The 12,725-nt window shown below is 39.4% G+C and overlaps 1 protein-coding gene across 9 annotated transcripts in view; it reads left to right on the top strand.

Annotated features, from left to right (window-relative positions):
• Nucleotides 1-12,725, top strand: part of RASAL2 (RAS protein activator like 2) — a 347,482-nt gene that overhangs the window by 157,925 nt on the left and 176,832 nt on the right. For all 9 annotated transcript variants that reach the window (XM_072830776.1, XM_072830777.1, XM_072830778.1 and 6 more), the window contains exon 2: nt 5,439-5,566. In XM_072830776.1, coding sequence (XP_072686877.1) covers nt 5,439-5,566 — 128 coding nt within the window. The remainder of the gene's footprint in view (nt 1-5,438; nt 5,567-12,725) is intronic.

Here is a 12,725-nt window from a genome sequence, read left to right on the forward strand (position 1 = left end):
GTAGACTAATCTGGTATTTTGAATGCTATTTTGAAATGATTTGGATATAATGGGTTACATTGAATCCTTCTAATTCGTTTCAAATTCAAAAGCTTCCCTTTAGGTTTTCTTTATTCCTGTTTTGAAAAACTTTGTTGTGGACTTCCCTGCTAAATTCCTATTTCAAAATTAGGGTCACATGACCCCTTTCTTTTTATTTCACTGTTACCAGTCTACAAACCTAATTATCCCTTGCAAGGCTATATTAGTCTCCTATTCATTATATAAGACCTATGGTTTTTTTTTTCCCTGCTTACTTCATCCTTAGCAAGCTGTTGCCAGGTTTCCTTAGAATCCCCATTGGCTTCCTATTTTCTAATCAGTGGTTTTTAAAGTATGGTCTGTGGAACCCTAGAACCCAAGGATCCCCCTGATTTGTTACAGATTGTAAGTATTTTCACGATACACTGGTCCTTAAAAAAAAACACAACACACTATTGACCTTTGCACTGATGATGGAAAATCAATTACGAGTAGAATCACTGAGGCAGTAGTAGGAATCTAGGCAGTGGCTCCAAACTGTCAGTAGTCATTGCATCGCCCTCTGCCACATACTGTAGGGGAAAATAGCTAGTTCTCAGAAAACCCTTGAGAACTCAGTCAAAGTGCTTAATTTTTATTATATCTCCACCCTGGAATTCACATCTCTTAACATTCTGTCTGGTGATATGGGAAGCGCCCATGAGCTGCATACTGAAGTATGATGGTTATCATAACAGGAAACATTTTGTGCAAATTGAGTTGCAAACTGAACTTGCCACTTGTTTTCAGAAAACACCATTTTTACTTGAAACAACAACTGAAAAACTATAGTTCTTCAGTCTTGATTATTTGGCAGATATTTTCTGGGAAAACAAAGACATAAACCTCTCATTTAAGGAGAAAAAAACCAACAGTACTTATTGCTAATGATAAAATTCAAGACAAAAAATGCTTCATAGCTTCCTAATAAAGACTTCTGCAAGAAGTCAAGACTTTTCTGAAGATTAATGAATGTGATTTTTTGTTATTACATAATGAAAAATGCCATAATTTGGAAGATCTGCAAAACTAAACGAACCAATGTTTTGGAAACAATCAATGCATGATGTTAAAAACTCATGCATATGGATAAAAAAATCCATTCACAGGGTAAGATACACTTATGATTTTTTTAATGTAACAGAGTATGAAAAGTTCATTGCTATCGTGTCAGAGTCCACAGTTTACTACTTTTAAGAAGTACCCTCTTGTCAGGCTTTGGTGTATAGTATTTAAAAAAAGGTGATCCACAATTATCTAAAAATGCTGTTAAAATACTCTTCCCTTCTACTTGCATACCTGTGTGAGTCTAGAGTTTCATCTACTTCAACCAAAACAATGTGAGGCAATACATAGAATGCTGAAACAAATATAAGGACCCAGCAGTCTTCGATGAAGCCAGACTTTAAAAAAGAGATTTGCAAAACTTAAAACAGTGTGACTCCTCTCATTTTTGTTTGTTCGTTTTGGAAAATAGTTACATTTCATTAAAAATGTTATATATATTAATAATGAAATAGTTTTCTCATTATTATCATTAAATGACTAAATATTTAAAAATGTCTATTTTAATTTATAATATTGATATAGTCCATACAAATAAAAATTCTTTTTTTAAATTTAAAAAAAATTTTTTAAATTTATTTATGATAGTCACACACACACACACAGAGGCAGAGACATAGGCAGAGGGAGAAGCAGGCTCCATGCACCGGGAGCCCGACGTGGGATTCGATCCCGGGTCTCCAGGATCGCGCCCTGGGCCAAAGGCAGGCGCTAAACCGCTGCGCCACCCAGGGTTCCCCAAATAAAAATTCTTTGAAGCCCTCAATAATTTTAAGAATTTAAAGGGATCCTGAGATCAAAAGAATTTGAGAATTACTAGTCTGCATGATAACAGCCAGTCTTAGAGAAGTGCTTTCCCTTTTTTTTTTTTTTTTAATATTTTATTTATTTATTCATGCGAGACACAGAGCGAGAGGCAGAGACATAGGCAGAGGGAGAGCAGGCTCCATGCAGGGAACCTGACGTGGGGCTCGATCCCGGGTCTCCAGGATTACGCCCTGAGCTGAAGGCAGGCACTAAACCGCTGAGCCACCCAGGTTGCCCAAGAAGGCTTTCCAAGGGATCCAATGAGTAATGTTGGATGCTTTTTAAAATTTCTAAAATTATTCCATTTTTGTAATAAAGACAGCATCTAGTGCCCTTACTAGCTTTATAGGACTGGAACAAGGCAAAGCTATTTTTTTTTTCCTGGTTTTGCTATTATTTGTATTTGTAATTCTATGTTATCTTTTTCTCTAGTGAATTTTAGACACTAAATATAACTGTAAATCAGAAATTTGAAGTATGTTACAAGAGCCAAGAGGGAGGGGGGAGGAGAAGAGAGTGAGAGATTGATCGATTGATTGACTGACTGACTGACTGATGGGTAATATTGGTAAGATGAGCCTGTCCTGTGGTAATATAATATAGTCTTAGTACTAGACTTTACAAGTCTACCGTTAAATCTTCACATAAATGTGGAAATGAGGATGTGATAGAATGAATTAAATCTATAGGTTATTTTAGAATTTTTTTTATCTTGTTATTTAAAATGCCTTTTAAACCTTAATCCAGAAGTATTTAGAAGAACCCCCCCAATCACTTATTTTAGTTTCTTTTTTTTTTTTTAAGATTTTATTTATTTATTCATGAGAGACACACAGAGAGAGAGGCAGAGACACAGGCAGAGGGAGAAGAAGGCTCCATGCACGGAGCCCAATGTGGGACTCTATCCCAGGACTCCAGGATCATGCCCTGGGCCGAAGGTGGCGCTAAACCACTGAGCTACCCAGGAATCCCCTTTAATTTCTGTTTTATTTTCTTCCTTGGTATACATTCTTACAAAGTGATCAAAAAGTGGGTATTAGATAATATATGTGAAACTGTAACCAGTTGATGAGATTGGCTGATCAATCTCATCATTTAGGCAGAACATTTTTTTTTAATACAGTGGCATTACCTCTTCATTCTTACTTTAGCAGTGGGGAGGAATAATTTGGGATCCTAGCATTGCTGTGTGAGACATTGTCTTGTTTCACAATACCATGAAGAAACCACAACGAAGCCCAGGTTGGAGGAAGGGAGAACATGAAACACTGACAATTTAGGAGAATTACTCAGGATGACACAGGGAAGGGAATTTAGGCTTTCTTAAGTTCAGTGCTGATACGGATTTCTATTTGGTCAGGAAACATGAGTATATATAGTATCCTATATTCTAATTTTTATGGACAGAGCCTATCAGTGTCTTCTTGCTTAGTATAGATCCTAAGATTACCGTTCAAATGAAATTATAGTGGGCAGCTTAGGTCACCCATGGCTAACTTACGTAAGCAGGTTAGTCATTTGAATGAAAACTTGTCTAGGCCACAAAACCACCACATTTCCACATAAAGTAGGTGCATCCCTCTGTTGAAGTGGAGTTGGTATTTGATTCTAAAAATAGGCCTGCATTGTGGTAAAAATCTAACCCATTTGTTTGTCCAAATCATGTGAAGAAAATCAGCTTTGACATGACTTTTAAGTACAGGCAAGAAACTTCTATATGTGTCAAAAGGGATTAGAAGTTAGCTCCTTTCAAGCTTTTTGTGATAATTTCAGGAAATTTTAAAGTCTAAAGAAAACTTTAAAATAATTTTAGATGCTCTCTTAGAATACCAGGGAAGAATTGGGGGTGGGGAAGAGAGTTTGTGCAATGGAGAAGCTATAGATGTACTGCTGCGCACAGTGCCGCAGAGACAGACACAGAGCAGGAGGGGGAGAAAGGAAAAGCGGTGAAATAAGAATTAATAGCATGTCCAGCCAAGCCCCAGTAACACTGATTCTGTGACTGAGTTATTTGGAGGGTAGTTGAATGATCCCCTCAATCTGCAGAGCAATAAGTTTAAATAGATGTTTAGAGAGCAAAGGAAGTTAAGCCAGAAGGAACACTGAAGGTAATATTGGTCGCACAAGGCTTTGCAAAAAGAGACCTACACCTAGGTGCCCTAGTTACTGACTTGTTTATTTCCAATGAAACCTCAGCTATAGCTTTGCATATTTGGGTGATTGTAGTATAAAATATCTAGGACAGGGCAGCCCGGGTTGCTCAGCGGTTTAGCGCCGCCTTCGGCCCAGAGCGGGATCTTGGAGACTTGGGCTCTCTGCATGGAGCCTTCTCCTTCTCCTGCCTGTGTCTTGGCCTCTCTCTCTCTCTCTCTCTGACTCTCACGAATAAATAAATAAAATCTTAAAAAAATATATCTAGGACATTATTTGTATTTCCTTGAAGCCAGTACCAGGAATGCCTATTCTCTTGTAGAAAGTAATAGTAACAAAAACACTCATATAAGAGATAAAATGTGCTTACTTATGATTTACAACCCTTCTGCCCTCATAGGTGTTTGTGTTCTAATTTCTCCAGTTTGAGATGCTCCTCTAGCATAATAACTAAATAGTAATAAATAATGTATTTAAAATGATCTCTTCAGGATATTTTCGACAGGAATTAGTCCTTCATGGCTAAAGAACTTTTCATATTCGCTTGTCATAAAAGCCTTATTTAGTAGATCTAATGGGTAGTTTTGATGAAGATGTGTTCCAAAGTGTATGGCGGCCCAAAAGAGTCAACAGTTCACATAAAAAAAAAAAAAAATACAAAGGAGCAAAGTCAGAGTAACCAGTTGGTATTTAAGAGGGAAATGAGACATTCGAGAAGAGTTAGACATTTAGCTCTGCTGTGTACCTCTGCCTCTAAGAGACCTGATAGTAATGTGTTCAGAGCTCTCCTTGAGGAAATTGCTTTCGGGGTTTTTAAGATCTTACTGGCCTCTAGTGGTAATATCATGCTATCATTTAAAGAGTTTTAATTTTTACGTGTGACTAGAAATAAAGCTATTTTGAAGACACTGGCTGATGACAACTTCATTCTCTCTGTTTAGGGTCAGCAGTATTCTCAGTGTACATGCCACGTTGTCTTCTTCCTGAGGATGAGAGGCTCTATCTTTTGTTCTTTTTTCTGAGTCATCCTCACCTCTTTATTTGGAATGTTAGTTTAGCTGTGAAGCAGGCTCCCATTGTTTTAGTACTTGGACAAGTGGGGGTGACTGTGTCTGGTGTGGGCTACCAGTTCTTCCCTAGTGTATCAGCCTTCTTTTCTGCAGACGAAAGGGCCAATTTCCCCTTCTGTGTACAACAGTTTATTTTGTTAAAAGGAAGTTTTCAATTTAGCATTTAGGTTCATGTTTAAAACTCCTTATTTAATTCTATTTTGAACAATCTTATATTTGAAATACCGATCTACTAAGTAAGCATGATAATGTTTCTCACTTTTGTTTTTCCTGTTTATCACTCAGATGTGAAGGGGCCACCTACCCATCGTCTGTCTTGTGGACAGTCGCCCTACACAGAGACGACAACATGGGAGCGGAAGTATTGCATCCTCACCGACAGCCAGTTGGTGTTGCTCAACAAGGAGAAGGAGGTAAGATGGCTATTACTAAGGAAAGCTACTTCTCTTTCTGACCAGATTCCTGAAATCTAGTTTTTATTTGCATTTTGATATGTGACACTTACAGAAATGGAAGCTGTATCAATGATAAATTATAAGTACAGGTATGCCTCCTTCTATTGAGCTTCACTTTATTACACTTGGCAGATACCATGTTTTAACAAACTGAGGGTTTGTGGCAACCCTGTGTGAAACAAATCTGTCAGCACCTTTTCTCCAACAGGGTATGCTCATTTTTTGTCTCTCTGTCACATTTTGGTAATTATCACTTCAAACTTCCTCATTATTATTAAATTTGTTATGGTCATCTATGATCAGTGATCTTTGATGTTACTTTATAATCGTTTTGAGGCACATGAACTGCAACCATCTAAAATGGTGAATTTAATTGATAAATGTATATGTTCTGACTGCTCCCCTGACGGTTGTTCCCTTTTCTCTCCCTCTTCTCTGGCCTCTCTGAGAGTCCCTAAAACACAACAATATTGAAATAGGCCAATTAATAACCCTACAATGGCCTCTGAATGTCCAAGTGAGAGGAGAACTCTCACATCTCTCACTTTAAATGAAAAGCTGGAAGTGATTAAGCTTAGTGAGGAAAGCATGTTAAATGTCAACTGAGGCTGAAAGCTAGGCCTCTTGCACCAAACACTTGCACCAAACCAACATACGAATGCAAAGGAAAAGTTCTTGAAGGTAACTAAAAGCGTTAGCCCAGTGAACATAGGAGTGATAAGGAAGTGAAACAGCCTTATTGCTGAGACAGAGCAAGTCTCAGTGGTCTGGTAGAGGATCAAACCAGCCACAACATCTTCTTCAGCCAGAGCCTATTCCAGAGCAAGGCCCTCACTCTCTTCAATTCTATGAAGGCTGAGAGAGGTGAGGAAGCTGCAGAAGAAAACTGGAAGCCAGCAGAGGTTGGTTCATGACGTTTAAAGAACGAAAGAAGCCACCTTCATCAACACAAAAGAGCAAGCTGAAGCAGCAAGTGCTGATGCAGAAGCTGTAGCAAGTTCTCCAGCACATCTAGGTAAGATCATTCCTGAAGGTGGCTATGCAACACAACAGATTTTCAGGGTAGACAAAATTGTCTTCTATTGGATGAAGATGCCCTCTAGCGCTTTCATAGCTAGAGAGGAGAAGTCAGTTGGCTTCAAAGCTTCCAAGGACAGGCTCACTGTTGTCAGGTACTGATGTAGCTGGTGACTTGAAGTTGCAGCCAGGGCTCATTTATCATTCTCAAAACCTCAGGGTCCATAAGAATCATGCTAAATCTACTCTGCCTATGCTCTAGAAACAAAACTGCAAAGCCTGGATGACAGCACATCCGTTTACAACGTGGTTGCCTGAATATTTTAATCCCACTATTGAGATCTCCTGCTCAGGAAAGAAGATTCCTTTCAAAATAGGACTGCTCGTTGACAATGCTCCTGATCCCCCAAGGGCCCTTATGAGGATACTTACAAGATTCATGTTTTGTTTTGTTTTTTTCTTTAAATATTTTATTTATTTATTCATGAGAGACAGAGAGAGAGAGAGAGGCAGAGACACAGGCAGAGGGAGAAGCAAACTCCATGCAGGGAGCCTGACATGGGACTCGATCCTGGGTCTCCAGGATTGTGCCCTGGGCTGAAGGCAGCGCTAAACTGCTGAGCCACCCGGGCTGCCCAGATTCATGTTGTTTTTTATGCCTGCTAACACAACGTCCATTCTGCAGCCCACGGATCACAGGGTAATTTTGATCTTCAGGTCTTCCCGCCTCCTCCTTTTTTTTTTTTTTTTTTTTTTTTTAAGATTTCATTTATTTATTAGAGATCACAAGCAGATGGAGAGGGAGAAGCAGGCACCTCACTGAGCAGGGAGCCCAATGTGGGGCTCAATCCCAAGACTTTAGCCAAAGGCAGACGCTTAACTGACTGAGCCCCACCCAGTTGTCCCTCAAGTCTTATTCTTTAAGAAATGCATTTCATGAGTGGCTCAGTCCTTAAGCAACCAACTCTTGATTTTAGCCCAGGTCATAATCTCACAGTTGTGAGATCCAGCCCCGTGTTGGGTTCTATATTAAAGCCTACTTAAGATTTTTCTCCGCCTTCCTTTGTCCCTTCCCCCACCTGTGTGCAAGATCATGCTCTCTCTCACTCTCTCTCTCTCTCAAAAAAAAAAAAAGGAAAAATACATTTCATAAGGCTATAGCTGCCAAAGATGAATCTGTGCAAAGTAAATTGAAAACCTTCTGAAAGAGATTTACCATTCTAGATGCCATTAAGAATTCTTGTGATGCATGGATGGGAACAGGTCAGAATGTCTACATTAAAAGGAGCTTGAGAGCTTGAGGACAAAGTTGATTTGAACTCTCATGGAGAACTCTGAGGGATTCAGGACTTCAGAGAAGGCAGTAACTGTGGATGTCATAGAAATAACAAGAGAACTAGACTTGAAAGGGGAGCCTGAAGATGGAACTGCATTGCTGCAATCTCATGATCAAATGTGAATGGATGAGGAGCTGCTTCTTAGGGATGAGCAGAGAAGGTGGTTTCTCGAGATGGAATCTTCTCCTAGCAAAGATGCCATGAAGATTATTGAAATGACTCCAAAGGATTTAGAATATTCCTTGAACGTAGTTGATAAAGCAACGGCAGAGTTTGAAAGGACTGACCCCAATTTTATTTTATTTTATTTTATATTATTTTATTTTATTTATTTTATTTTATTTTATTTTATTTTATTTATGTTAGTCACAGAGAGAGAGAGAGGCAGAGACACAGGCAGAGGGAGAAGCAGGCTCCATGCACCGGGAGCCCGACGTGGGATTCGATCCTGGGTCTCCAGGATCGCGCCCTGGGCCAAAGGCAGGCGCTAAACCGCTGCGCCACCCAGGGATCCCTGACCCCAATTTTAAAAGAAGTTCTGCTGTGGGTAAAATGCTATCAAACAGCATCAAATGCCACAGAGAGATTGTTAAAGAAAGGAAGAGTCCATTATATTGGCAAACTTCATTGTTGTCTTGCTTTAAGAAATTGCCACAGCCACTCCATCCTTCAGCAACCATTACCCTGACCGGTCAGCAGCCATCAACATCCAGGCAAGACTCTCCACCAGCAAAAAGAGTATAACTTGCTGAAAGCTCAGATGATGACTAGCATTATTTGGTAATAAAGTATCTTAAAATTAAGGTATGTACTTTTTTTAGATATAATGCTAATGCACATTAAATAGATTACAGTATAAATATAAACATAACTCATATGTAGTGGGAAACCAAAAAATTCATTTGACTCATTTTGCTGCAGTGTTCTAGAACTGAACCTGAAATGTCTCTGAGGTATGCCTATAAGTCTAAAGGGCTGCTCGTGTCCTGATGATATCCAGTTGTCTTGAAGGAGGGAGTTCAACAAGATAGGGTTGGATTTTCACTAAGGAATGTGACATGGATTATTGAGTTGAGTAATTTGGAATGAGAACAGATTGCATTGGGTAGACCTGGCTCCAAAAATTGCCCAGAAGGGTTATGGGAAGTTATATCAGTGTAACTGCTAGCAAGTAATAAATGGCACTCTCCAGGGATTAATTGAAGAGGTTTAATGCATGGACTATTTACAGAGACATGGGCAGCAGAAGGGACCCACCAAAGACTGTGAAGCACTATAAACTAGTAACAGCAGAAAGCTTATTATCCCCCTAGACTTTCAGGGCAAAGGAAGGGAATAGTACTTCTGGAAACCAGAGAATGGGTTGCTTGAGAGGACTGTATGACAATTGATGTGACGCCCCATAAAAGAGCACAGCTTCTACTCAAACAGAGATGGCCAGCAGGGAGGAAGCAAAGGAGGAGAAACACTCCAGCTCTCTTCCTGCCTTCTGATGTCTTGCCAGCTGTTACCTGCTAGCCAAACTTAGCTTGAAGCCAGAGGAAAAAAGATTTCTGTTAATGTATTTTGTGAGATTTGCTTTCTGAAACACACAGCAAGGGAGAGGAAGGCAGAGAGTACATCTGGAGAGGCTGACTGAATGTATTTAGTGCAGGCATCGAGTTCTAGGTAGACTTTTGTCCTTCTACATGAAAAAACCCTTGAACTTATCATATACTATTTACTACTTTACTCCAAGTATGACGGTGTCAGAGTCCTTCCACATCCAAATAACTCATTTGCTTATTGGTGATGTATCAGATACTTGATATCATTCTGATTTGGTAGGTCCATGACACTGTTTTACTTCCCACCTCCAGAACATACAAAAGTCAATGAGTATCATCTTGACAAAGAAAAGAGATAGTGGGAGGGAAGGAGAAGAAAAGATCTGGTTTAACAAAGGACAAACATTAATTGCCAAAAGTAAATACCTAAAAAGCTATATATAGAATATCAGTGTAGTAAGTCATCCTTCCTGAGAAGTGAACAGAAATACAGTTCTCAGCTCGGAGCTGTTTATCCCTAGCTCCCTTTTCTCTTCCCTCCTTCTCTCTGTCCCTTTTCTTTCCCAACCCTCTTCTTATTCAGCAGTCTTTAATATAGTAAAGCCAAGGTAATAACAACAGAAGAATTTTAGTTTCTGTTAATAGACAGGTCTTACTTGCGAGGGCCCAGCTTGTGTGCTCTCTGTGGTGCTTATTCTTTTTCTCCAGCCATGGAAAATCTGCCTTACTTTTGTTACCATCTCCCTACCCATGACCCTTTTCCAGTATTTTAATATTAAGTTTTATTTCATTAAAATAATGTAATAAAGGTCAGCGTTTTCTGCGGTAGTCTAGCACATGTTCCTGTGTTTATCTTAAGTGAACACATAATAAAAATTGGTAGAGTGAGTATTAGTATAGAAGATTTCTAGGTATCTTACTTTGGATAAACACATAATTGAAAAGGTTCATTTTAACCAAGCTGCTTTGTCAGCAGTCATTTATCAAAGGTATTAGTAAAGAGTGATATGAATAGATCATTTGCTATCTTTCTGACCTTACTTTTTATTTAATTTAGTATTATAAGAAATTAAGTAGTGTCAGGATAGAGAGCAGAAGGTCAAGAAACATGCCTTATCTAGAACTAAGGTGAAATCCACTGATTAAAGATTATTGATCAATTGAGGATTCCAAGCCTGCCCCCCCCCCCACACTTTGTCTCATAAATTACCTGTTCATGAGGAATAATTTTCTAAAACAGTATCTTATGTGCTTTATTTCTTTTTATGCCATCATCCTGAGTAGCCCTGGACAAATGAGAGCTCCTCATTTCCCATACTCTGTATATGGCTCTGTAAATCCTCTTTTCTGCCTGCATCTTCTGCTCCTCTTTTACCACTGTTTAAAACTCTATCATTAGGGGGATCCCTAGGTGGCTCAGCGGTTTGGCGCCTGCCTTTGGGCCAGGGCACGATCCTGGAGTCCCAGGATCGAGTCCCGCATTGGGCTCCCGGCATAGGAGCCTGCTTCTCCCTCTGCCTGTGTCTCTGCCTCTCTCTCTCTCTCTTTCTCATAAATAAATAGATAAATAAATAAATAAATAAATAAATAAATAAATAAATCTTAAAAAAAATAAAACTTTATCACTATACCCTCTGCAATTCACAGTCTATCATCAGCAAAATCAGCTGTTTCTTCCAGCTGTTCTTTGTAGGCATCCCTTAACTTCTTGGTTTCAAGAGAACCTGTATTTTCCCTGAGAATATCATCTTCTGTGAGGTCCTGTCAAGTCATGGCTGTTTTTCTTTTCTTTTTTTTTTTTTTAATTTTTATTTATTTATGATAGTTATCACAGAGAGAGAGAGAGGCAGAGACACAGGCAGAGGGAGAAGCAGGCTCCATGCACCGGGAGCCCGACGTGGGACTCGATCCCGGGTCTCCAGGATCGCGCCCTGGGCCAAAGGCAGGCGCCAAACTGCTGCGCCACCCAGGGATCCCCATGGCTGTTTTTCTTCCACAGCCTTCATACCATGCTGCTTTTGGAAGGTGCTCTTCCTCTTTCACGACTGCTTCTTGCCCTCCTCCATTTTTCCTAGAAGTCCAAATACTTCCAACCCCTAATCATTCTTCTTCATTTTCTGTTGATTTGAGCTTCTGGCTCATTATCATTAGTTTCAACACTACCCCAGCCTTACTTTGTTATGATTCTAAGATCTGCAGAGATGCTTCTTCCAACACACTGGGTCTCAGGTCCTTGACCTCTTTCTTCCCAGATCTTTTCTTCTAACCTGTCTCATCGCTGCAACTTCTTCATATTCTTAATTGCATTCATTGTATACTCTCCTCATCATCTTCTTACTAGCTCGTCCCTTGTTCCAACAATCCTTCAGAGACCAATGGTCCATTGATACTATTACCTTTTCTACCCCATATACCTCTGATAGCCTCTCTTCCCTCTTCACTCAGCCTGAATTCCATGGTCAGCCATTCTAATTACTCCCTTGCATACTATTTCCTTGCCCTTCTTATGCATTATCACTCTCACTTGGCAATGTGATAGCTCAGTTAAATCCTGTCCCTTATCTGTCCTGCCCTCCATCCATGCAGCATAATATGTCTGCAGAAAATCACTCCATCGTGCTGATGGTCTTTAAACTAGTGACTGTAAACCTCATGTGAGCCCCTAATGCTACTTAGCAATCACAAAACATTTTCCTAGCTTGATTATTGTCCAACTCTCCTGAACTAGTACTTCTCAATCTACGTGTGGAAAGGACCAGTTTTTTTCTCTACCCAGCTGTGAACAAAATATGATAAAATGAATAGATAAGAAAAATGAAATTTCAAAAAGACATAAAAACACAAGTCCCAATTTTTAATTAGATTTAACCAAAATGAAATTACAATTCAATAAATATACACAGAATAATCATAACATAGGAAAAGAAGAAGTAAAGAAAATTGTACATGTTCATGGAAAGTGTGCTGTACAATGAAACAGACCTATTGATCACACGAGGCATACTTCTCAATTTCTGTACTGTTAAATTATATATTGCAGGCCAATAACATTTGCAGAACAACATAAGTCCTTGGACCACACTTTGAGTGGTACAGTCCAAAATGATTTCAAAATGACTTTTTTTCAGGCCTCCTGGGTGGTTCAGGCAGTTAAGTCTGCTCAGGTCATGATCTCAGGGTCCTGCAATTGGGCCCCACATTGGGCTCTCTGCTCAG

This window comes from Canis lupus, chromosome 6, assembly GCF_048164855.1.
Source record: "Canis lupus baileyi chromosome 6, mCanLup2.hap1, whole genome shotgun sequence".
In the NCBI taxonomy this organism is placed as follows: Eukaryota; Metazoa; Chordata; class Mammalia; order Carnivora; family Canidae; genus Canis; species Canis lupus.